Source organism: Miniopterus schreibersii (assembly GCF_964146895.1).
Source record: "Miniopterus schreibersii genome assembly, chromosome: 6".
Taxonomy (NCBI): Eukaryota; Metazoa; Chordata; class Mammalia; order Chiroptera; family Miniopteridae; genus Miniopterus; species Miniopterus schreibersii.
Window position 1 is genome coordinate 78,216,134 of NC_138107.1, and position 27,504 is coordinate 78,243,637.

The 27,504-nt window shown below is 36.6% G+C and overlaps 1 protein-coding gene across 6 annotated transcripts in view; it reads left to right on the forward strand.

The window, feature by feature from the left end:
* Window positions 1–27,504, forward strand: part of UTRN (utrophin) — a 398,636-nt gene that overhangs the window by 232,788 nt on the left and 138,344 nt on the right. Inside the window, exon 1 of one of the 6 annotated variants that reach the window (XM_081141500.1) lies at window positions 27,334–27,494. The exons of the other annotated variants lie outside the window; for them this stretch is intronic. Within the exon in view, the coding sequence (XP_080997626.1) occupies window positions 27,444–27,494 (51 nt within the window). The 5' untranslated portion in view covers window positions 27,334–27,443. Of the gene's footprint in view, window positions 1–27,333; window positions 27,495–27,504 lie in introns of those variants that run through there. 6 annotated transcript variants of the gene reach the window in all.

Genomic DNA, 27,504 nt, shown 5'->3' on the forward strand with positions numbered 1-27,504 from the left:
TTTACCAGCTGCATGAGTTGGGTCCAGTCACTGAAGTTCTCTGAGCCCCAGAGGAGAAAGCATGAAATCATTGATTTGGCACTCCCATTTTGTCACCCTTAATGGAAACATTAGTGACATCGGTAAAGCTGCAACCGATACAGTCATGATTTCAATCATTTAAGAAACTTGGATACAAAATATGCCTTTCAAATTCTGTACAGAGCATTGTGTTTGTAAGTGATGGTGATTGTATTTAAGCATGTTTTGCAAATGACATGAAATGATTCTAAGTACCTATTACTTTGTTTCATTCATAGATGGAGATGGATCCTTTTTAGGGCACTGGAGAAGGGGTTTTAAAATTTCATTATGGCACAGAGAATTTAGGGAAGAAAAGTACAGCCCCATTTTTAGGTAGATTACTAACTCAGCTGTTTGAAATTCTGGGTATTAGAGGTTCTAGTAGCCTGCAAGTTACAGAAATAGGAAATGTTCATCAGGTATTTCAGATACCCATACACTACTTGGCAAATGAAAAGCTACATAATTGTACAATTCTGAGTTGTATTTGAATGGTTTATACTTTCCATGGAGAAATTTGATAGGATAATTAATTGGTGAAGCATTTATTTGTATGTTTGATTTCTTAGCTTACCTGTGGTTGATTGACTTTGTTAGTTTTCAGAATTAAAATTTTCATCTTTGTTAAGAAAGTGTTTGTGTTTATTTTTAGTTTGTAAAGAATACCAGATGCAAAATCACTAGTTGTAGAATTCTCTTAAATGCTTCAGTGGAGATGGTTGAAAAACTTGAAGATTATGGTAAAGAAACTGGTGTACTTTGTTCAGTGAAAAGCTGCCAAATTTTTGAGGAAAGGTAATGGTAAAAATGTTTATGAATTGATGTGGTCTAAATATTTTTCCTATCTTCTTTAGTTTTCTATTGCTTATTCAAATCCACCCTATGTAACGTGGAACAAAATCTAAATGCACAACTCAGCTCCGGTTCTTTTTGCTTTCTCTGGATCAATTGTATAGGATATATTCCACATTCCTTTTATGTGTGCACATATGACAAAAATGACCAAGCAGCATTGAATGATGCTAATTATTTTGAAAATATAAACAAAATTGGAGATTTATAAAGCCTATTTCTAAAAATGAAGTTGGTGGAAAAAAATCAATTCCTGGCTGAAAATCTTTCTGTTGACACTGGGCCAAGTAAACAATTTTTTTCCAGACAGTATTTCTGTAGCTGCATTACAGATACAGAGGCCTAGCAGTGGCCAGTAAATAGTTCATTTTTATTGCTTCAAGCTTTTGAAATGCAAATATGGATTTGGACAGTTATTGATTTAAATATATGTTAAGTGATGGATATTTATTTAAAGAATTAATGAGAACCATGATTTGCATTTTTAAGCCTGTCTCCCTATTATCTCTCACCTTTTTAGTTTTTCCGGCATGGTATTACAAAAGTTATTTCTCTAAATCTGATAAACCCTAATGATACGTCAGTAACAAACAGTCCACTCTTCTTAGCGTGGCTTTCAGGAACATTTGCAGATTTTTTGTCCACAAGGTACCCCTCTCCTATCTCCTCTAACTCAGGATCTCCCACTAGGTTAAGCACCAGGGTTTATGGGTACCCAAAGGGTGTCCTGCCTCAAACATGTCATCTATTCTCTTTCTCCACTTTCTATAATTCTAATTCACCTTCAAGATAAACCCAAGGGCTGTATTTTATGAGAAGCTTCGTTTCCAATAGTTCAATATAATTTATCTTAGAAAATTGGCAGTTTGGGTAACAGTGGACTGATACAAGACAGCAACTGCCTGGAGGTGAGCAGATGGTTCCTGTGGCCTGCTGCTCCAGCCACTGTGTTTTCCCCAAAACTGAGGTTGTCACCTGTTTAACACCAAGGTTGTGCTGTTGTTTTTCTTACACACAGATCACTTTGTGCATCTACGTTACCTGCGTTTCAGTTTGCAGCCTCTGGTGTATAGCTCATGTCCGAGTAGCTCACTGAGAAAGGAACTTCGATGGGCACAAATGGAACACTGACCCAGTTTCAGTCTCGTGTCAGCGATCTTTTGCTCCATCCCTGTGTGCGTGCACGTAGGCATGGGGGGAATGAGTAAGGGTGGAGTTGGCGCTGGGCTTGTCTCCAGGAAAAGGGCAGTTGGCTACAGTTGTGCCGTGAGCAAGGGCATCACACCTAAGTGGTGACATTCCCGTTGTAAAGACCAAAGACTTGTTCAAGACAAATAGCTTGTGCATGAATTATCAGTTTACACTCTTTCTTTACTTTACTCTTGGTTTCAAATAAGATCTATATTTTGAATAATGTTTATAAACCTTTATCATAGCTCTATTTGGTTACTCTGACTATAAACATGACGTTTTTTATTTTGGTAAAATCCACATAATATAAAATATACCATTTCCAAGTGTCCAGTTCAGTGGCATGAAGTGCATTCACAGTGTTGTGCGGCCATCCCCACTGTCCATCTCTAAAATTTTTGCATCATCTGAAACTGAAAGTCTGTACCATTAATCATAGCCCCCTATTCCTGCTTCTCCCAGCCCCTGGTCACCACCATTCTATGTCCTGTCTCTATAAATCTGGCCACTCTAGGCACCTCATGTTAGTGGTTTTATACTATGTTTGTCTTTTTGTGTCTGGCTTATTTCACTTAGCGTAATGTTTTTAGGTTTCAGCCATGTTATAGCATGTATTAAGAATTTCATTCCTTTTTTTAACATTAAACACCAAATATATTAATATTTATTTTGCAGGTAGCCACCAGAGGAAATAAACCTATTTTTAATTATTATAGATTTTATGTATATATTAATTTATACATATAATTTTAATAACAAGTATGCTACAAAATAATTGCTTTTGACACCATATTGGCTGACTTTTAAAAAAATTTGTGTGTAGTAAACAAAACATAAAATTTAACATCTTAACCATTGTCGGGTGAACAGTTTCAGTGGTATTAAGTACATTTACATTGTTGTGTGACCATCACCACCATCCATCTCAACAAAAGTGTGAGCGTGAGTTTATAACTATTTTTTTAAGGTGCCACAGGACTGTTTCCGAGTACCATCTTATAGAAATTCACTGGCTTCACCTGGCAAACTCCAGCCATGCCGATCCTTGGATATCTTACCACAAACTTGTGCTTGGTCCAAATGTTGGAGCAAAGAGAGGAAGCCTGTAAAGAAATTTCATTTTACAGAACTTGTAAAATATTCCTGGTTTGTCATTCTTTAAATTCTAAAAATGACTGGGTAATTTGTGGGAGCAAATAATTAAGGGGGAAAAGGTTTGTGCTGGAAAGGAGGAGCATGCAGAGCAGAGCTTGGCATATGGATCGGAAAATCCCAGTAATTACCATAGCAGGTAATCAACAGTGTTGAGAGGTGCTTGTTGTGATTTCTAGGGGTGTGTGGAATATTTTCTTTCAGTTCACTCACTGTGGGTAGTTCTCTAATTCTCTTCTCCCATTTCTTGTCTGTGAGGGCTTTGGGCTTTTTTCTTTTAAAAAATTAAGTCCTTTTGTTTTGTTTTAAATGATATTCCAGTTAGGGTTGGTAAGACAATAGTGGCTTATATTTCACTGTGGCATACTAATGCTCTGAAAAGAAAACAAAAAGAGTAAAAGAATGTAGAGGGAATACTAGCTAAATATCCCATGGTGAAGTAATCCTGGACTTTTCCCAGCGATCCTAAAGGACTGACATCCAGATGTTAAGAAGAAGTCTCTCAGATGCCTTGGCTTCTGACGGGCCTGAGGAGGCCCCAGAATACATCAGTATGTAAAGAAATTCATTAGAACCTCCCCCCAAAACTGCCTGAGTTCTTTGGGGATCATCCAGCCTTCAGTGTATCTTGAGAGACAAAGTTGCAGTGATAAAACTCAATTCCTCTTAACGCTGTTTGAAAACAACTTAAATCTCAACTGCTCCGAAGGATATGAAAATGAATCTTTTTTTTTTTTTAAATATATCTTTATTGATTTCAGAGAGAGGAATGGAGAGGGAGGGAGAGAGAGAGATAGAAACATCAATGATGAGAGAGTCATTGATCAAGCCCACAACCGGGCATGTGCCCTGATGGGGAATCGAACCCCGATCACCTGGATCCTAGGTCGATGCTCAACTGCTGAGCCACACCCAGCCGGGCATGAATCTTTTTTTAAAATTGGTTTTTGGTTATTAATATTGCCTATATTCTGTATGAAAAATTGTATCTAACAGTTAAACAAATCTTTTCTAAATATATTGTAATTTAAGAGGAAATCAAGAGTTGAGAAACATTTGTGGATATAGTTACAGAGTCTCAGTAAGAGATGAACATCTCCCCAGATATAAGTTCTAGAAAATAATGGAAACTTGCAGACAGATTAAGGTATGGTTTTCATCTTAATTACTTTTTCCCTGGAAAGTTCCAGAAATATGAATGAAGTAAGAGCAAACATGGCTCCCATGTCTTCAGACCTTAAAATGGTCTTTCTTAACAGCAGCTTCAGGAAATTCTATATTGTTTTCAATATTGAACCAGGGAAACTCATTTCTCGATGTCTAAAACTCCTTAGTCTTACATGCTTATTTTCACCCTCTGATAATAATGAGAGCATCCCAATGATTAGTTTTTGTAAATGTTTGAAGTGTTGTGTAAGAATATACATCATTTTATATTCCACATTTTTACCATTTTAAGTTAAAAATTGTTTACAATGAGGCATTGAACAAAATATATGGGATGCATATTTATAATTCTTTTACCTGTTCAATCAGATAAGGTATTTCTTGAGGAGTAAAGAAACTTGAAATATAACCTGCTGCTTCTCCGTTTTAGTCACACTTTTTTTACAGAGTGGTATAGAATTATTCACTATTTTGTAGTGAGGAAATGATCTCAGTGATCACACTTTTTTTTCCAGATAGTCATCAGAATAATCATTAAAGGAAAAGCAGCACCATTTAACGGGCTGTGCTATAAGAATATTCTTTTCAGTTCTGTTTGAGGAATCGACTGGGTATTTATATTAATCTTGAGGACAATTTTCACTCTTTTTCTTCCCTTCAGTATGATAAATTCTTTCAAAATTATTTTATTCAAACCCATGAAACTGAAAATAAATGAAAGAAAAATCTCATTCTGCAGTTTGTCAGAAAATGTTTGATCAAGTCTTGGTTGACTTGTAATCTCCGCCCTTGTCAGTGTGGTGTCTCCTCCTTAGGTGGAAGGTTCTGGGGCTAAAGCGCAGGGATAGGCATTCTGTCCTCTTATGGATGTCCAGCTGCACGGAGGAGCATAGAGGCCGAGCGTGGCGGTCAGGACAGGTAGCCTGTAGGAACTTACATCTCCCGGCCACATTCAGGCCGAGTATAGGATCACACTGTGGAAACAGTGCCCAAGCCGATGGGTGGGATACAGGGACAAATTCAGGCATGGGGTTTGTGGATGGGCAGTCTTTCCAGTGCTCAAGAACTCAGGAATTTCAAGCCCATAAATAGGGTAAATAGGCCATGAGGACTGGTGTTTAGGAAAATCCTGCAGGTGGGGTACCAAGAAGTATCTTGCACTGAGGATTTTGGGCACAGGGCCCTGTTATCAGCTGGAATTACTCCAGGTGCCTGTCACTTTGAGCCTTTGCACTGGGGGAATCTGCCGATCATCCCTGGTTAGACCTGCCGTGTGGGTGTTCACGAGAGGATGTGACACTAATTCCCCAGAGATTCATGACTGGGCTGGTTTAGAGTCTTCCTGACTGGCAGTGTTTGCTCAGGAATAGGGTTTATGAGGTTGAGATCAGTGAACGCAACGTCAGAGACTCTTGACTTGTTAATATGTCTTTTATTTTTTAACAGCTTTATGAGCTATAATTCACACACAGTGTAACTTACCCTTTTAAATCGTGCAGTTCAGTGGTACTTAGTATATTCATGGATTTGCTTAACCATGACCAGTCTATTCTAGAACATTTTTATCACCCCAAAAGAAATCCTATACCCCCTTGCCAGTATTTCTTAATCTCCATAATGCACCAGCCCCTGGCAGCCCCAAATCTGCTTTCTGTTTCTATAGATTTGCCGTTCTGCATATTTCATATAAATGGAATTATACAATTTGTGGTCCTTTGTGACTGGCTTTTTTCACTTAGCATCATGTTTTCAAGATATGTCCATCTTGTAGTTTGTAACAGTATTTCTTTTTTTATTGCTGAATAATAATTTCATTGTATGGATATGCCATATTTCACTTATCAGTTGATGGATATTTGTTTTATTTCCTCCTTTGGCTATTATAAATAATGCTGCCCTGAACACTTGTGACAAGTTTTTGTGTGGACATGTGTTTTCATTTCTCTTGGGTATTTCACCTAGGAGTAGAAGTGCTGGCCAGTTAATATGTTTTTCATTTTTTTGCATATATTTGGGAACATTGTCAGCTAGTGTGAAACTGCTTTTAAATACAATTAACAACATAAAACCTCCAGTTGATTGTGGTTGCCAATAAAATGCTTTTACATTTTTCTTTTAATACAATAATGTTTTCTGAATTGATAGACCTCTCACTACTATTAAGAGCTAGCTTTTTTCTCCTCAACTTATTAAAATACTTAAGCCCAGCTCTCAATTTCTTTGGCCGGTGACCTCTTAGACAATTATTTTGTTACTTTTTACATAAGAATGGGATGACTTTTGGCACCGTATCTGGGTGCTCGCTTGTAATTTATATGCATGAATTTTAAGTATCTTCAAAATGATAATATATGTGATAGTATTTTTAAAAATTGAAAATTCTGGCATACTATAAGTTATTAATAAATACTTCCTTTCCCTTGAAATGCAAACTCTTTTGATTTGATTTGTGACTTTATTATGCTTGTATTGAGATTAATCATTTCTCACTAGTTTCTCCAACAGAGTTTCCCCTTAATAATGAAAGTAATAAAAAAGGTAGACTGCAGCAGCAGGATTACCCCTTTCTCCGTATTTCCAGACATATCCATGGCCATCTTCTAGTTTACTCCGGCGCCGTGACTTGGCTCATCGCTGTTGGACTTTTCTGTTTGTGGGTTTGCTTCGCTGCCTGGGCGTGATGTCCGGGAAGGACTCTTCCCTTTCCTTCCCCTCGGCCGCTCCCTTTTCTCCTCGCTCTTCTTTCGTTCTGTCTCTCGCTCGTCTTGTGAAAAAACATGATTGGGTTTCTGCTCTGAGCCATTTTAAAATTTGGTTCCAAACTATAAGAGAGTAACGTGGAGTTTTTGATGGTAACTGTTCTGTAATGGTGTGGTTGAAATCATGCTTTTAAAATTTTTATCGCATTGTCATGTTCAGAAGCTAAAGCAGTTAATTGGCCCTTAAGTTCTACTTGCATCCACTATTTTCGCTATCATTTTGCATTTATTTATATTAGATTTTTAAATTATAAACTGATGCATATGTCTTGTAAGAAAAATGTGAATGTAGTAGTATATAGATATTATAAAGTGAAATCTCTCCTACACAGATTCTCTATTTTCCAAGTACCACAACCCAGAACAACAAGTTTCCTATATGATCTTCAGGAATATATGTGTTTTTCAAAAAAAGAAATGGTGTTATTCTACATATTACATACACTGTTCTATATATGACATACACATCTTGCCCCGCTCACCCCTATCATTGACTTTGGATAGTGATGTAACTAATTTTCTGCTTTTCTGTTTGCCATGGCAGCCAAGGAGACCTGTGCTCAGATGCCTACCATAACCTCAATTTTCTGGTTTAATTTGTCTCTCTCTTTAAAAAAAAAAATTGGTGGGAGCAGTTATTATGTCTTCTGTATGTGAGTTATTGAAACTGTTTTAGTGAATAGGATAATTTAATAATTATGATTAATAAGAGAGATATAATTGACCTTATGCCCCAGACCGTGGCAGATGCTACTCTGTGTTTGTATAGTTTTGGCACTTTGGAAGCTCTAAATATCAAGATATTTCCTTTTTCAACATGCCAGTTGGTAATGAAATACTCCACAGGGTTAATGTAGTTCATAAACTTGGGAAAGCTTTTTACCTAACAAGTGCACTATTTTTAAAAAATAACATTAAAGATTTTCTAGTTGAAACATTTAAAATAGTTTTGAAGTGCAGGGTAATTTTTTTCAAAGGCAGTGGCCATTTCTCCTTAAGATAAGCTCTTGTGCATCTGTCATCATCTTTATTGATGTTATTACACTACTTTTATTCTTTGGCTTCCTATTTAAATAGAAAATATATTTCATGGTTTTTGTTGTTTTCTCAGTCTGCAGTGTCTTATTTTGAATGTTGTAAATATTAATGTCATTACCCTTGGGACTGCTTATCTCTAAACCCCAGGTGCTTCCCTTAAACATGGATTCACAGATGGTAAATCGCTAGAATGTTTGTTCAGCAATGAAAGAGGTCACTTACCATAGATCTACCCTTGTTTGCCATTGTATATAGAATTTCTTAGTAGCACATATCCATTTTCTTAGCAAGGAGATTAGGCCTAGGACATAGCTGTTTGGAAAATTAGAAGTGATTTTCAGTTCATCAGAGTTACTAATGAGTGCTCTGGATTGCCAATGGTATTTAAAAGTTATTTTTAACTTATGTGTGTGTGTGTGTGTTGTTTTCATTTTTTTATGTGACAGAATGCCCATGCATTAAATTGTGGCTCTTGGTTGTGATCCATTTTGAGGGCGATGAGGTGAACTGGCCAATCTATCACTATCAAGGAACTTTAGGGCTGGGATTCCAGTTGTTTAATTAAAGGAGCTAGAACTAGAATTACTGTTCTTAAATTCTCACATTTTTTAATGGTTAACTCATCCAACTGTAGTTTTTAGTGTTTTCTGAATCAGTCAGAATAAGCTGGTCTATAATATTTATTCACTCATTCATTCATCATTTCTTTCACAAACTTATTGAAACAGTTTCTACTCACATTGTTTGGACATTCTCACTTTCCATTTGCCTTCAACATAATGCAGTCTAGCCTTTGCTTCAGCTACAACCACATTGCCATTGCCAGGGTCACTGATGATATTCTCCTTCAAGTGTTCTCATCTTTTGGTGTATCACATACTCTTAATTTTATTGCTGCAGTTGGCTATCCTTTCCCTTTATTTTTGTTGGCTTTCTTCCCTTTGTTCAATATTTAACTAACTTCCCAGGGTTCTGTCCTCAAACCTCTTTATTTTCATTTGATGAACTCTTCCCTGGCCTCTGTAAATATCTATTTGCTGATGACTCCCAAATTTTTATGTTATTATATCCAGCCTGTATTTTTATTGATCTCAAAAAATTTTAAGTGTTAATATGTTTTACTTGACCCAGTGTATCTGAAATTTTACTTGAACATGTGACATAACAATTATTTCTGAGAGATTTTTATTTTTGTGCACTCAGTCTGTGAAATCTGGCCTGTATTTTACAATTACAGCGTATCCCAGTTTGTACTGGCCTTTTTGGCCTCCATATAGGATGGTGCAAGCTCTATATTCTTATGTTTAATTGCTTAATGGAAATTTACATTGGTGATTTCACAGACCCTTTAAAACCCGAATCCATTTCTCTTCTTGTACTCTGTTGTTTGGTTAATCTTGTCCAATTAACCAAGCCAGAAATTTAGGTATCATTTTTAAATACTTTCTCTCCATCACTCCCACATTCAATCAATCAGACACCAAGTCCTATTGCTTCTTACTTATATTTTCTTGTCTTATTGCTTTACCATCAATATTTCTTGAATCATGAAGCCATATAAACAGACAAGGTGGCAGGTGTATTTTGTAGTAAGGTCTGTCTGTAGGATGCTGCTGTGGGAGTTTCTGTGTGGAAGAAAGGGAGACATTTAACCAAGTTTTTAGATGCCAGAACAGACTTCCCAGAAGTGATCACTGGCAGACAGTTCCGAAGAATGTGTTGACATTATCCTGGCCAAAGAGGCCTGAAGCATTATCAGCAGAAGGAAGGAGAAGGACCGTTCCCAGGAGAGGCTTCAGCTTGTGCCAGAGACTGTGCAGGCAACATTAAGATAAAGCCATAAAACCTAGCACTAAAAAGGAATATGGGAAAAATGGCTTTGTGAAAGTACTTTAGGCTTAAAAATAAAGAGAGAAAACTAAGGAGTCATGATAGTTACATTACATTCAAATAGAGAAAGGACCATCTTTTGAAAATAGGTTCTGCGATATCAGCAGAAAGGGAAGAAGGTAAGAATACGATGGAGGCACTTTTTTCCTGCTTTAATATAGAGAAGGAATTTTGGAATCTGACGCATGGAGAGGCAATTCTTCATTGTGTCAAAGTTCATAGAGAAAATGGAAGAATTACTTAGCAAGTATTTATAGATGGAATCATTATTGTGATAATTATAGTGATCATACTGCAACTAAAATAATAATAAAATATGGAACCATGGTGCTAATTGAGTCATTATATTAAGTAAACTAGAGGAACTCTAAGGTTCATCCCAAACATAATATATTGGGAGTATCTGTCAGTATAAAACTAAAAGCACCTCAGAAAATGTACAGTTTACTCTTAAGCTTGAAAATATTTGTAAGAATATGCTACTCAATAAACAATGTCTAAACTCTGTTTTACATCTGTTTATTCTCTAGGATTATTAGCTTACAGTTTCTTGAATTGCCAGAAAAAAATGTCTTATTTAGCTTTTATATTGCTTAAAGAATATCTTGTAACATACAGATATGAGACAGGAAGGTATATAATCGTGAGTACAGTTTATATTTATTTGTTCAAAGCTCTGGTCTCATTTAAATTACTAAATAAATACTTGTTTTAACAACTGTTGTTATCAGGGGTTTGTATGAAAGTCTGCCAACGTGGTCCCAATATTTATAGTATAGATCAAAATGTTTTGAAAAGAGCTGCTTCTCATCTGTGATCTTTGTTGTTTTTAAAATCCAAAACGTACTAAAGTTATTTTCTTTTAATGTAGTTGAAATAGTTTCTATTGCCAGTTTTGTCCCTCATTTATTTAAAGACCCGAAGTTCTTGGATAAAGAATATCTACTAATAAGTAAATAAAATGAAATAAGATTTCTTTGGAACTGAAGAAGGTGAGTTAATAAAATAATACCAATGCCCCTAAATGTTACTGTCCTAGTGATCTTAACACATTCTCACTAATGGTAATGACTCACTATGGAAATTGCTCCTGTGCCCTAAGATAATTGTGGATTTGGATACCATGCTTTTATTAAGTGATATAATAGCAAAGTACTAGTTTTAGAGTTTGAGGTTTTCTTATGCTTTCAGTAAATTCAATGAGCAGAACCCAGTTATTAAGGACAAAATACTCAAGGCGTGACTACTATTTCCATGAGTAAGGTAATTAGTTTGTGATTGGTTGATTTTATGCTGTTAGGTTCACAGCCATCTTATTGCTCAGGAATCTTGGCACAGGCAGTGCAGGTGTTTACACGAATATAAAATTATCAACTATATTTAGCAGTAATTAGAATCTAGGGCAGGTGTATAAAACCTGTTGGTCTTTGACTGGAACTTATTCCCAGTTAACGCGATCTCCAACAAGGCAGAGTGTATGTTCCTTTTTGAAAAGATGATGCTATTTTTCTAATTACTGCCTGTGTGTGGGTTAGCCAATTTTAACTCAGTTCAAAAGGCTGCCAAAGCATGGTCTGAACTCTTTTTTTTAATAGTGGCTAATTTTTCTTTAATTTTATACTACTTGTACAAATATCCTGTATTATGAGCGAGGAACTTTTACAGGCATGGTTTTAATTTGTGATGCGGATCCTTACAGGTTGTACACAGCTTCATGTTTTTTTTCTTAGTTGTCCTAGTCATTTTTAGATCTTCTTTCCAGTTATTTCTCTTTATTTTCTTGCTAACCCGACATCGTTTTCACCATAATCAGTTTTTATGTGATCTTTTATTCTCCTAACCCAATCCTAAGACGCAAAATTGATATATTGTGAGGGATTTGGGAGGGACGTTTCTTAATTTCTGAGTTACATGCTTGCTTTCTTCCTGCTCAGACAAGTTGTTCTGCTTATGGCCAAATCCCAACTGTTTTATGCAATAGTCACAGCAGGTTGGCTTAGAAATATAAGGTCACAAATCTACCATCTCTTCTATCCTCTCAAGGAACTCTGCAGCTTCTGAATTTTTACTCTTTCTAACTGGAAATGCTTTCTTTGTTTTGGGAAAATTAAAGACATACTGATACGGTATCCCCAGCCATGAAGGAGGAGATCTTTTTCCAACAAGGCAGTTGTTTTATTCTGAATATAAATTGTAGCCTCCCCTAGATTAGGGGAATACATATTAGTATGGTTTTATTATATTGATATCCTCGCCTGGATTATATTTAAAACTGTGCATTGTATTGTGGCATGTGGTTCTTAAACAGATGTTATATAATCAGGACATTTTTGACCCTGTGCCTAATTTAGTACTTTTTGGCTCCTTCTGGGTTTACACAGACAAAAGTAATTTTCCCAGCACCCAGAGTATTCTGTCTCAGTTCTCCTTTCATCCAACATAATCACGTAGCTTTAGGGAAAAATAATTGCCCTGGAAAATTTGTTGATGCCTGGAGGTAAAGTCCAAGGCAAAAGTTAAAGATACTGAGTCAAAGGGCTTTTGTCTTTATCAGGGAGTGATGGGGTCTAGAAAGTAAAATACATGAGTGATCAGCACTTTAGAAGGAGAGGAAATTTCATGGAAGAAGTGGAGAGGAGGCTTTAAAGGTGGACATTTACATTTTGATTTATCAGAATGGGCTGGAAAATAATGTATTATTATAAGGGAACTACAAATACTCAAAGTCTAGGTTAAGGTTTAAAGTATTGCATGTGGGCAAGACAGGAAGGAAATGAGTTTAATTTTCTTCAGAGAGAGAGAGTGGGTTGGATTGAATAGTTTTGATGGAAATTTGGAAGTTTCTGTTTATTTTGTAAATAATTGGGTTTTGTTAAAAATTTGTGTTAATTTTGCTGAAGTGTTCCTGAGACTGGATTAAAAATTGTATTACTGTGTACTTCCACACACATGCACACAGTTTCTTACAATGCTGTTTTACGTGTAACACTGAGTCTGTGGTATCTATGCCTTGCCATATTTGTGGTTTAGTGAATTAGTTTCACCATATTTCTGAAAAGGGCAAAATCAGTGGGGAATTTTTCTCCTCAATATTGTGTCACATATGACTCTAATTTGTGTTCACATTTGCAAAGGAGAGGTGTATGTGAATGGAAGCATGGCTCCCCAGTTGCTAAAGCATAGCAATGCATGTCTAGGAAAAGCAAAATCCTATGCAACCATGTACAAAACTAAATACTTTAGTAAAAATTCCCAATCTTCATCCTTCAGCCTACAAATGTCCATGCTTTATTTCCCTTGGATTAGATGACACAGCATAATACAGGTGATTTCTAATATGCCTATAAAGATATCAGAACAAAACATATATTATTAATCCACTTAAGAATAATAAACCAGTAAAAAACTCTCTTATCAGCCAATCCTACAAATTTGTATATGGCTATTATTCTTAAATTGGGTGTCATGATAGCACTCTTTTTTTTTTTCTTAATTATAGGACACCATCTGTTGTGAGATAAAACACTGATTCAATAACAGGGTTTCGGGGGGGAGGGTAACATGACATGTATAATGTGATATTCAGTTTTACAAACTGTTAATATGCTAATAATCCAAAAAGGCTTTAAAAATAAAGAGAAAATTGTGATGACTAGGTATATATTTAAATATGTACTTGGTTATGTATTAGTCATACATTTATTTTTAGAGGCCTTCTTTTTATTTTTCTCTAACAGTTTTTTGGTTATATTTTTCATAGTGTTTTATTTTAAAAAAATAACTATCATTTTATAAATCTTAGTTTTTCAGAAAAAAGACTTCATCTCAATTTTAGAAAATAGTGATAATGAATGCAAACCTAGCTGATACCGATTTCTCTAAAGCCCTGGAAATATAGCTATGCCAGTGATCATCAACTTGAATTCTAGAATTCTTATTCTCATGTAATTTTTTTCTTGAGGATACTGTAGTTTAAATAGTTATTTTTGTCTGTCCTAGTAACTATGAGTAGTGTTGTTTATTTAGTGCAATAAAATTGTAGTTTACGTTTTTTAAGTAATCATAGGACTTAGATACTGTTTAGTTATAAAATATTTTATTTTGAAGATATGTTTAGATGTAATGGCTCCAAGAACAGCTGTTGTATTTCTCCTTGGCCCTTGCTTCTAGGTCAAAAGTATAGAGAAAATACAAAAATTTAGTTAAATGATGGAAATGTGATCTATGTAGTAGAATGGTGCCTTACAATATTAACAAGGTAGTTAATACATGTCTACAGGTAGGTTGACCCTGGATCTTTGATTAACAACTGGAGACAGAATTTGAAGGTTTAGAGGAAATATATGAAAATATGAAAAAATAAATAAAATAAAATGAGCTAGAGAAAGCATCTTTAAATTTGTTGATCAAGAGATGTGTGCGAACGCAGGAGATGTTGGAGCTTAAGGCTAGCAGAGTCAGGGGGCGGTGGGTGAAGGGGCAGGTGACGTGTAGAAAACTGTGTGTTCTGAGCTACTCCAGAGCATGGTTCTGACTTTGCCAGCAAGTGGGAGATGCCACAGAAACACTGACTGCTAGTGAGGGGAGGAGGGAGGAATTACCTCTTTAAAAAAATTTATGTCAAAATGGTGTTCAGTGGGCCTTCACATTGAATCAACACACCTTTGCTGAAAACTGATTATTTAGCACACGCTGTGGGGGCCCATTTCTCTTAGTCTGTGAACTTGAAAACTTGCTCTTGTTGATCTTAATATGGGTCAATGAACAGATTTGTTTTACCTGATTAAATAAATGGTAACAAGACTTAGGTCAAGGACTTCTGTTTTACTGCACTTAACAGTTCACTTTGTCAAACTTCCACCCCCTCCATAAGATTAAGAAAATTCGTGGTTACAGTGTAATGCAACTCTGTTCAGCTTGAGAAGTTATTGAGGCATGTATTTTCCCACCTTTTAAACCTTCATTTATTTGTTTGGAAGGCTTCCCTTACATGCGTGTATGATGAATCAACATTTCATTTGCGTAAGTGCAGTAAAATCAAATTATTTCATTTAAAATGGTATAAATCATGTGCATGATAATATTCTTCCCTTAACATTTAACTGGAAACATTTTCTCAGCTCACCAAAGTGTTGCTGGGCTCCTCTGTGGCTGTCTGCTGTTTGAACAGAGAGACAACTAATTAGAATAATAGAACAGCATGATTGTCATCCCTGCATTTTACAGGCCTTTGTAAAAAGAGAATTCTCTTTAAAGGGAGCTGTACCAAAACTGTATCATATTACTAAATAAAACATTCGCACTCTGCTGCCTGGCACCTCTCCACGTCTTTATCTGACCTTAATTCTTTATTGTAATTTCAATCTAGAGGTGGATGTGGCAAGAGTGGAGGAAACCTCTCAGGCATAAAAACTCAAACTGCTAAAAATACAGGTTGGTGGTGGCTTTTAATTTGACAAAAGATCCTCTACATGACAAAAGAATATCCTGAGGATTAGAGTGCTGAGGATGGAATCCAAGAATGTTCTACATTTTAAACACATTCTTTTATAGGCACACCTGCTCCTAATATTCATATGTAAATGGTGGCTATTTACCTGTGAGTCCCAAAGTGGTGGGTAAATGAAACCAGCTTGTGAATACTTCTGTTTGCTGATTGGAGAAATAGCCAAGGTGGTTTAGTCTGTTCTTGCTGTACTGTATTGTCCAGCCAGCCTCTCAGCTTTCCCATTCCAGCCTCCGAGGAGAGGACAGGCGGGAAGGCTCATGCTAAGAAGGCGTGCTCTGTGGAACGAGAGCACACGCTCGGTTCACGCTAAGTTTGTGGGGTTTGTTTTCTCGCTCTTGGTATCCTTAACATTGAGATCATCTACTGTTTGTCACTCAAGTAAGTTTTTAGTAAACTGATGTCTAATTGGATCCTTGAGCCTATTGTATTTAGAGTAGTCATTTTTGTGAGTTGTAAATCTGCTCACATGTGTTCTTCATGAGATTCTGGAATATTTTGTGTGTTTTCTTCCATGTATTTTCATGATAGCTCAGAATGCAAATTTCTTGAAAGTAAATACTTTCATGTCTTTTTTCATGGTACCTCATACCTGTCCCACGTAATAGATGCCCAGATAAAGGACAACATATAACGCAATTGTTAGACTTTCTGAGGAACTGTATTGTTTAAATGCCTGTACGAATGTAATCTTATATATGGTAATATTATTACTATTGGTTCAATAATCTTCAATAAGCACTTACCATGTGACAAGGACTATACTAATGATTTTACCTCTGCTGTGTCACTGAATCTCAACGCAAATCTATGTAGTTTGCGGTATTATTAAAATACTCACTTTATATGTAAATAAGTGGACTGAAGGCGCTTAGCTTAAACTCCTGCCCAAGGTCAGAAAGTGAGTTGACTTGTGACTTCTCATATTGTCATTGGCTCATCTGCTTCTTCACTGACTTTGCTCCCATTGCCTCCTGAGTAACACAGTATTAAAACTACATCTTTCGTTTCGATTATAGTGAAAATATTCCAGTCATTCATTATTTTCCAGCTATTATACAGCTGTGAGCAGTTTAACCTGATGATCCATTCTTCATTTGGTTGGAAAATTAACCAAAAGCATGAGGGATAGACCTCAGGGGAAACACATACAACTGTGAGATAAACTCTATTTAGTTGTAATGTTAAATTTTAACTTTTAATTCCTTTGCAATATTTACTCAATAGTCAGTGAAATGATAAATCTTCTACCTCATTTCACAAGAGGGCAGCACTTTCTTTTAAAATTTAAAGTGACTCTTAAAAAATATATTTAAATTAATTTTTCTGTCAAGTTAAGCTTGAGTGGTTTACAGAAGGACTGAAACCCCTTTCTTTGGAGAAATGTATGGGTCAGATATGTGCAAACTTTAGAGTAACTTGGAATCCTTTCAGGAAATGGAAAAATAATTAAAATAACCCCTAGAATTTTTTGCTTGAAAGTTGAATTAGATGAACTATTCCGGTAACTTTGTAAATGTATGTTCTGCCAAGATCATGGTACTTTTTTTTTTAATTGTAAAATCACAGTAAGGATGTAAAATTTTAATACATTCCAATTGTTTTATTCTTGCCAATGAAAAACTATTGAACAATAGTTCTATGTGTCTCATTCTTCAGGTCGTTTGAGGGACAAATAAATTCAACTTTCTTTCCTTCTCTTGAAGAGCTTACTGCCTAGTGGGGTTCGAGGGAAGGTAAAACAAACTGACAAAACAACTTGTAAACAAAACAAGGCAACATGTAAATAATGGAGATGACCAATGTGGATCGGAAACTTGAACTGAAGCTGCCATACAAGGTTTTTAGTACAGGGTGGAAACTGAATTGCATCTCAATGCCTGGATAACATTTGAATGGATAGAAAAAAGAGAGGCTATTATTTAAGAGAAATGAAGTCTATCAATGGAGAAAAAGTAAGAGTGTGTATTCGAGAAAGTTAGAAAACCCTATCCTTCAGAACATTGTAAGGAAATCATGCCTGGAGTGTATAGCAAGGCCACTGCCACACGTGACTATATGCGTTTAAATTTAAATTGATTAAAATGAAACAAAATCGCAATTTAGTTTTTCAGTCACACTAGCTACATTTCAATCGCCATACTACTCTATTGGACATCAAAGATAAAGAACATTTCCATTGTCGCAGAAAGTTCAGTGGGACAGGGCTACATTGCAATTTAGATATTTTGGGGTTGGGATGTGGAGAGCCATTAAGGAAAGGCAGAGGGACTGATGTGATTGTGTCAAGAACTTTTGAAATTAAAAACAGTAAGCAGGGAGTGAACTTTTTATTTATTGTTATTATTATTAAGTGCTTTATATGGACCAGATGCAGCTTGCCAGATGTACTAAGTATATACGTGTTCTGAGAATCTTGTCATAATTGGTCAAGTATATGCTGACGGAAGATTGACCGAGGGTGGTAGGCAAACAGTGCAGTGCACAGATGATGTGTCAGAACTGCACACTTGAAACCTATATAATCTTATTAACCAATGACACCCCAACAAATGTAATACCAGTTTTTTAAAACTAAAAAAATAAATTAAAAACGAGTCATGGTTAATTTACTTTTGATTTTCTATTATTATACTAGTTTTATAGATGAGAATATAGAGGGTGAGATTAAGTGACTTTTTAATTAAAGTCATTTTTGAAAAGAATTTATTTTGGCTTGTCATGCTGTTAGGATACAGAAGATAATTTGAGGAGAGAGAAGGGTGTCAAGAAGGTTTGGATGGCTTGAAGTAATTCTGTTAGGAGGTGAGTGAGAGGACTGAAGTAAGAGAGTACCAAAAATATTAAGAGATTTTGATATTTAAACAGTTGGTAATTAAGGTGTATTTATTGGTGATTCCTAGTTGTGTGAAGTCTCAACATTTTATGAGGTTCTGTAGAGACTGTAGGACATTGATTCAGGAATTCAATGACTATATTTTGGTTGTCTACTATGCGCCAGGGACTGTTGTAATCTCTGGGATATATCAGTAAACAAAATAGAAAAGCATATGGCAGTTTCGTGAACCATTTCACTAATGTGACGAATATTTCATTATATAATATTGATTTTTAATAATTAGTGATTAGTGATGAACTTTTAAATAATTTATATTTTAAAAATTTTATGCTAATGATAGCCTGTGTTAACACTTAACATGTTATGAACTTTTTGGTGAAAATATGCAGAAATATTAAGAAAACTTACACATGCTTCTCAAAATACTCTATGGTAATAATATACTTTTCAGAGTTTTTATCAATGTTTTGGAAATGTTTGAAAACTTAGTAGAACACTTACTTTCACTCCTAGAAAACCCAGTGCACTACTGGTGTTGCATAGAATTGTATGAAAGTCTTAATTGTGCTATAAATAAAATTATTTAACTATCAGTGAATTTTTGTTGAACCTAACGACCAATCAATAATTTAGTGCTAGTGAATGTCTTTCTGCATAAGGGCATTTGAGTGTTTGCTGAAGTGTCACAGGATTGCTTTACGAAGGAAAGTCAAAGTCCAGACAAGGGTTCAAGTGTTTGTTTCTGTGTCAAGCAGTTAGATAAGTGTTCTAGATGAAATCACAACCCAGGCCCCTTGACTCCAAGAGTATTATTCTCTTTTATTTTTCCAATGAAAGATATAATATAACAGAGCTGGAGGTAATAATACAAACAAGTAATCTAGTTCTTATGTAATGTTAGTTATTACTTTCTCATAGGATTGAACAGGTTCTATATCGCTTTTCAGACTATCACAGTGGTAGTGTGATGTGATTCATAGTTTCTAATGAGAAAGTTATATTCTAATGATTTAAATCTTGACATTCTGAACTATAATCTTTTCTATAAGAGTTTGTACTATTGGCTGTAAGGTAATGAAGAGGCATTTTAAAAATGCCACAGCTAAAAAGGAGCCACTGATAGCTCTGGAAGTGAGACTAGAGGTGGGGTAGGATGTGTCAAAGAATACTATTATGCTTCAAACTATTTTGTAGCCACATTTAGGTTGCATTTAAGTTTTCTAAGTTAGTTTCATATTTTTCAATATTATGTAGTCTGCAGCATCCTTAATAACATACATTGTGTTGTAAATCCACCTAGTAATGATAGGTATTAGACTTCTTAGTGTGTATTATAAGTATACACATCACCAGCAGTTATTAAGCTGGTGATCAAGATGAGTGTTAATAATTTTGGTAAAAGTGGCAATATAATTGAAAAAAAATGATCCATTTTATTATATGGATTTTTAATTAATTATGAAGGTATCTCTAAAGTAATATTCCAAAAAGGTTTTGTGCAATAGTAACATCACTTGGGTTTAGCTTCCCAAGGTTATGACTTTGATATCAGTACTTATTTTGTAGGTTGTGTTTTTAAAAGCTCCGTTACTACAGCCATCCCATATTCTAATTTTAACATTAAAACATCTGCCAGAACAAATTCTAGATTTCAATTGTGCTCTGAATTCCTTGGTTTGACAATGTTTAGTATAGAGCTAGAGATTATAAACCTCCTTCTACCATTTGATACAGACCTAAATAAGAAGGTACCTGATCTTGGTGTCCAATGGTTGCATGACCTGTAGCGTGCATCTCCTTCAGTATTTTGTTAGAGCAACCTTCATACATCAAGCATACCTTCTCCAGACATGACAAGCAGGGCAGGGTCCATGGTGTTTTCTCTCTCACTACTGTGACTTAGACCCATTAACAAAATTGCTGTTGGAACTGCAGCCTCTCTTGAGCTCTTCAATAGACCCTGGTGCTTTCCCTCTGCCGCTCACTTAGCCAACTTGAATGATGAAGCCATACTTCAGTTGTCTTGAAGAAATCAGGTTACTTATTCTTTTTTTTTTGGTGTATATCAATTAATTTTATAAATATTGTGAAAAATTGTATACCATTGAATGTCACAGTATTAGATGAAAAGAGCAGTGCTGGTTTCCTTGGAATGAGAATGACTTAAACTATATACTGCCTATTTAGACACAAAGTTATTATTTAAAGAAACTGGAATGGCTAGTTATAGAGTAACTTAAGAGGACAAAAAGGTTTTGTCTCTGTCCCCTTTAGAAAAGTTTACCATTGACCAGCCCACTGTGCTGAAGGCGTGTTTCTGTTGAGGGCTGATTTGTTGTAATGTCAGACCATCTGGCACTTCAAAACTTCTGAATCTTTCAGACACAAATGATGGTCCCTGGTGGCATTTACCTCCAAATCTAATGATGCCACCATTTGGGGGAATAGATTTCTACCTAGAAAGATAAGTGTGTTTTACTTGGGAATTTTCCATCTATTGATTGATGTAATTTTGTGTGGAATATGTACCATGTTCCTGTGATACAATTTTCACACAGTATAAAAGACGTAAAGTGTCCCATTCTAGACACACCTCTCCAGTCCCTCTCTCAGAGGTAGCTACATTTATCTTCTTCTATGTCTCTCCAGAAATATCGTTTGTATTCCATATATTGCACCTTTATGCATCTATGTCAGTATCCCCCTTTGGGGCATCTACATAGATAACCTACCTACTACATCCATATGTATTAGAGATTATTTCTTATCAGCATGTAGGCACCATTCCCTCTTTTCCATAGCCCAACAGCATTCCATTGTGGGAATCTGCTATAATTTATTTACATAGTTACCTACTGATGGACATTTAGATTGTTTTCAGCATTTTGCTATGTCAAATAGAACTTATTGAGCATCCTTGTACCTATGTCTGCACACATGTTTGCAAATTAAATTCCTAGGGATAGAATTTCTAACTCTATCCTCAAATTTGGCAGATTTTTAAAAGTCAACTCTGCTGCTTCTCACGATCTCCAGGAAATGTAATGACTTGACTTAACTCTGTCAAACATAGGAAGTCCCCCTCTGTAGTCAGCCTACTGACTTTATTATTACCTGCACAATACATTGTCTGGGTTCACTGTCTATAGAAGACTTTATTCGAAACTTTTTGGAAAGGAACAGTCATCACAGAACTCAATGCTCAGAATAAACAAATGAGGAAAGTGAGATAAAGGTACAGAAAGTATATATCACTAAAGATACGTAGGGAAAAAGGTTATGATGCCCATGACTTTGGGGAAGCCATATTTGTAAGTGTAAAGGGTTCATGTTTGAGTGTATTGACTGGTTATTGGTGTGATTAATGAAGGCAAATCGTGATTAAAGTGTCGAAGAAGGTTTCGCTGTGATTTTGCAGAGAATTCCACTTGGGATGGATCAGAGTTGAAGCAGTAAGTGGGCTCTGAATGGATTGGCCGGCTGGCATCAGAAAGCTAGTATTGCACACAGAAGTGTGGGGTTAGTGCCAGCTTCCTCTGGGTTCCCCCAATGTCCAGTTCCTGACACACATGCAGATTACAGGAATAATGCTCCCCTGGGGAAGGTACTTTTTTTTTTTAACTTGTGAGTGAAAACAGCACCTTCAGTTTTGATTTATCTTGACACTTTTGTCTTCGTTATTACAATTTTGTATTTTAATTTTGGCTTTAATTTGTCTAAATCTGGATAACTGAGGAAAGTTGGGGAAAAATCCCTTTCGAGGCCTTCACTAACCTTCTCCAAAGCCCTGTGTGACTTCGGTGTGTATCCCCCAGGCTTGTGCCGTCAGTAGACATCTGGAATTGTGAGGCTTGGCGGCCTGAGATGGTTTCACTCTTGTCTCATGCTGCATATTTCTTAGGAGGGATATGGGTTTGAAACATTAACTTGTCTTGGCATTATTTTTAGTCACCTAATAAAGTGCTCTCTGAATCATTAAATATTTCGAAGGTTGCTGAACGCTGACCCCTGCACCTGGTTGGCTAATTCAGCAGCAGATCAGCTGGGGTTTCCCTTCCCCACCCATCCACTCCCTTTAGAAGAAAAAGCTCTTTGTGCCTTTAAAATGTCTAGTAGAATCTTCTGGCTGTAGATTATGGAAATATATAAACTGTTGAATTTTTTTCCTTCTGAATTACAATTTTTCCCAACTGCCACCTGTGTAATTATCAAAATAGATGACATTATTGAAGAGATGAACATTAAGAATAATTCTTTGTGTACAAAGCACATTGTCTGAGCTTCCTGGGATAAAAGGAGAGCTCCCCTTTCATCAGGGGGCTCGGGGCTCCATTTCAGATTGAACCTTCTGCCCTTTAGGGCTGTATATTACTTTAAATAGCTACCAGCTGACAGACTTGGTTGCTGGCTGATGTTAACTAGAAAGCTGCAATGTGTTGCGTAGTCTCCCGTAATAGAACTACCGCGGCAGTAGACAACGAATTTGAAATTTCAGATCGTGATTAAGGTCTCGAAGCTATTTTATTTTTGAATTATAAACGCCGATTTAGAAACGTTATGAAAAGGAGAATTGTGCATATTCCTTTTAAAGGCATTATAACCTTTAAAAGGTTATAATGATTTTTCCTTGAGTCAGAATGGGATTATAACAAGTAAATGTTTCTACCCGTGCCTGAAGCGCTTCATTTTCAATAAGGCCATGATGTACCAATTTATTTGTAATCAGTTATTGACCTCCATATGCTTTGCCTTAGAGGCTCCCAAGAAGTTTTTTCTTTACTTTCTCTCTTCTTCATATTGACCGATATAAAGAGAAAGAAAGCTGTTAGGTGTTGAATAGAATACATACTTTATCTTTACAGTTTTTAAAAATTTTAGCTTTATGTGTAGTAGGAAAGGTACTTTAAGATCCACCATATGAATGAGACATAGATTATTTTTCAACAGAGCCTTGAGACTGTTCTTTTTGCTTATATTTGACTGAACCCTAAAAATGTCTTATTATCACGATGAAATTGCTAATAAGTCATTTTTTAAAAGTTAAGTGAAATATAGTGTCTAAGCATAAAAAGCTTTAAAATTAGCCTGGCCTTTGAAAGTTTTTCCCAAAGCCATATAGACATATAACTCTCTTTGGGCAGTGGAGTATGGTTTTTATTAAGTCATTTAGGTTTAGATTTTATTGATTCCATTGCTGAGTTTTTCTGTGCTGCTTGATGGTTCTGTAACCTTCACTTCCTTCTAGGTGTCTATGTTTGAGACATGGCTTATTTTGCTATAGAATCTTAGGATACTCAGTGTTGTAGGGGTTATGTTGGGATCTGTTTTAGGGATCATGTTTATTCTACCTCTTGAAGATTAGTCCCTCATTTATTTATTTACACACTAGTGTAGACTTGCAACATGTCAACTCTTCAAATTTTGTCATTCAGTTTATTGTCTCTCCGGTGATGTGTTGCTGTCGCTGGAAGCCTCTATTTTTTGTTTTAATGATTACAGAAGATAATGTATCACAGAGGTGCTTGGTTTTAAAAAGAAGAGGCTGTGGAGATGTAAAGTATATTACCAAGGTGATATTTTGTATACAGAGTTTCTGCTTAGAAAGTTTATTTATTTATAAGTATCAAACACAAATGCATAGTAAAATGTGCTCACTGTTATTAAAGCAAGTCACATTTGCATTTTATAAGTCTCACTTTTAATATGTCACTCGGGCATCAAAGAGCACAGTACTTCAGAGTAATACATTAAATATTTAGCTACTTGAATTTTGTAGAATATTTTTGGATTTTACATAAATAATCTATTTGTCTTTGACATTTTAAAAATCACAGTTTTAGTTGCTTTCTGGTGTTTTCTTGAGAGTACAATTACGCTGTTATTAAAATTAGGTGAGAATTAAGAAAAAAATTATTTTTGGATGGTTCCTTATAGATCCACAAAGTATTTTCCCCCTAATTCTCCTAAAGAGTGCGTGATCATAGCCAGGTTCATGGATACCTTCCTTCTTGATATTTTAGGAATGTCAGTGAGGAAGCTTTATTTTGCGTTCTCTCCTGCCTGAGCCGAGTTCTGAGAAATGGGTACAGGCACTCGCCGGATGCCAGGGAAGCTGGTAGTTTGCAGGGGCACTGACTCCTGGGCACCACCCCTGAATTCCACGTGGGGACATACTCCTCCACTCTCTCCCCACCCTGTCTTTGTCCCGTCTAGAGCGCAGGTACCTATCTTGTGATAAAAATGCCCTAGCTCTTATCTGTTTGGGAAGACTCCCTCACGTGCAGGATGCTGTTCAAAACCTTTTCCCTCAGAAAGATCCGCCCTGTACCAGGATACAGGATAGTGGCAGCTCTAGTAAAGACACGTCCTCCTTGTGCTGGCACAAGAACCCTTTAAACCTGAGTGTACCAGAGAGAAAGACTATGGTAGTCTCTGCTGTTTCAGAGTTTTTATTTAATTCTGTCTTCGGATACATGCATGGGGGATTGCGTGTTTGCACAAGTCTCTGATCACAGCCATCCAGCACCCTGGGTGGTAGCTGGAAGTTTGCCCAGCTGAGAAAGACTGTTCTCTCTCTCTCCCTCTCCCTCTCTCTTTCTCTCTCCTTTATTTATTTTTGGTGGTGGTGGTGCTGGTGGTTCCTTTTGTTTTGTATTTATGTAAAAAGTTTATTTGTTGCTGCTGAAAGATCTCAGCATGTGGCCCCAGAGCCCTCCCAGACAGGGTCAGCCTGGTCAGTTTCTGTGGGCTTCTTCACCCCTTTCTGACGATTGGTTTTCATGCTGATGTCAATGTCTTTTGCTTTTTATTTTTATCCGAAGTGTACAGATCGTTTTTACTTATAAACTTCTGGGTTATCATTGGTTTACAACACGTGCTTTTGGAAATTAACAGTGTCTGTGCGTAAATCTGAATTGGGCACTTGGAGGTGGAACACACTCTGCTAGAAACCCCATAAAGCCATTTTGCCCCTGGGGGCATGTTGAGTTTTATGAATAAATGATGAAAATATTTTAAAAGCTTGTTAAATTTTGTATAGATCCGCATATGTAAAACACATGCCATTTAAATGCTGATATGAAAATAAGTTGGGAATGCAATGGAAAGAAAAATGGTGTGTAAATTCAAATAGTAGTGACCCTATTGTATACTGTTCTCTGATAGGGTGTAGTTCTTTACTTTGTTAGTGGAATCTCTTTCTATATGTGATTAAATGAATGCTAACAAATTTGATATTTAAGTAATTCAAATAGCTTTTCAGGAGATAGATATTCTCATTTCAGGTGTGTTTTTTTATCCCCTTTGTTCCATGCCCTGATGCAAAGAGTAAACTTAGTTATATTAAGATTAGCATTCCATTTGTGATGGTGTCACTTTTAAAAGCATTATATATTTATAACAACATTCTGCACACAGCTAGAGAAATATGTTTCATATGGACATGTCTGTCACACTTAACTTTTATTGGTACACTAAATAGCTGTGTAATGCAAAGAGCAGAATCAGTTTTGCCTTGGCATGATGTCCGTGATAGCAGAGCAAAGAATATATCCTTTGGATTGAGCTTTTTCCTTTTAAAGCAATTACACTTAAAACTTTGTGGGAGATAGTGTTTCTCTGTGCACCAATAATAACAACAATTTAAAAGCAACTGGCTATTACTCACATTTTGAGTCGTTTCACTTAAGTTTTATTTCACAAACAAGTCAACTCCCCACATGAAAACAGGTCTGAATGGCTCTTAGAGTCATCAATGAGATCAAATAAACTTCCCTTTATTTTCCCCATCCTCGTACTGTTCAAAACCTTTTCAGAAATAATCCAGTGGATCACATATTTTGTTCTGTGACTGGTACTGTCTTGTACACCTACCCCCTTTTGTTTTCATGGGTGGGCTCCAAATTGGAATATGAATCCTGGGATCCATTCAGGATCGAGACAATTTGAGAGCTAAGTTCTGCATTTTGGGGCCGGGAGGCCTCCAGGAAGTGGGAGTGAGCTTCACTTCAAACTGTGTAAGGGGTGGTGGAAGGGAGGATGCTGATTAAAATAATAAACAACTGCTGGAAAGAGCAGTGGATCACCACGCCACTGCCAGAGCAGCGAGGGGTGCTGCTGGAGCTGGCCCCCTTGCCGCCCTGCCACAGACTCTGCACATGACCCCCTGCCGCGAGACCCACTGCTGCAGCTCTCCTCGGGACAGAGAGCACGAGTTTCCAAGGCTCGGTTCTGTCGCACTGACAGCATCCCTTAGGCACAGCCTGACCTGGGGAGATGGACTGAAACCGGCTTGGTGGTCACCATAGCAACGCCGCTGCGGCGTCTGGGAGAGTGCAAACCGGTGGCCTCTTGTCCCGGGTTTGGGTGTTTCTTCAGACAAGAGTCCGCTCCTTGCTGTTCGAACTCCACATAAGTCATGCTCTTTGAAAACTGGCTCTTTACACAGGATTTTTTTTTTTTCCTCTCTTGTTCTTTCTGAAACCAGTCTGAATGGAGGAAGTTGGTAATACTTGGCTCTTTTTTTTCTTTTTTTTTTTTCTTCTTGCCTTCTCTCATGCAAGTTTCCAGGACATAGCTTCTTTTTGCTGTGTGTAATTGAGACCAAATTCTAAGCTTTGGGGCCCAGGAGAGACCAGTTGTGGGCTGCAGGTCATTAGTGAGGTGAGCAAAAGGGAATCCTGGGCTTCCCAGAGAAAAAGGGGAGAGCATGCCAGCCTCGTGGGTCTCAGCTCCCAGGAACTGTACAAGCAGGTCTATTTCTTGCAAACTCCAAAGCTCATGAAAGAAGGGACCCTCGGAGGGGTAGCTAACATGTCCCAGCGCAAGCTGCTGCTGCTCATGGACCATAGCTCAAGGGCAAGGCTTGTAAAGGATTTTACAAAGGATTTTAAAGTATAGCCAGAAAAGATACGGTTTGTGGAAGTTGAACGCTGTTTGTCTGAAGGAAGTTTGCCGGAAAGATGTAAACTTCAAGGGCTACTGGACGATGATTGGTCTGAACTTCAGCTTACGGGAATTGCTGACAAAATTTGAAAAGGTATGCAAAA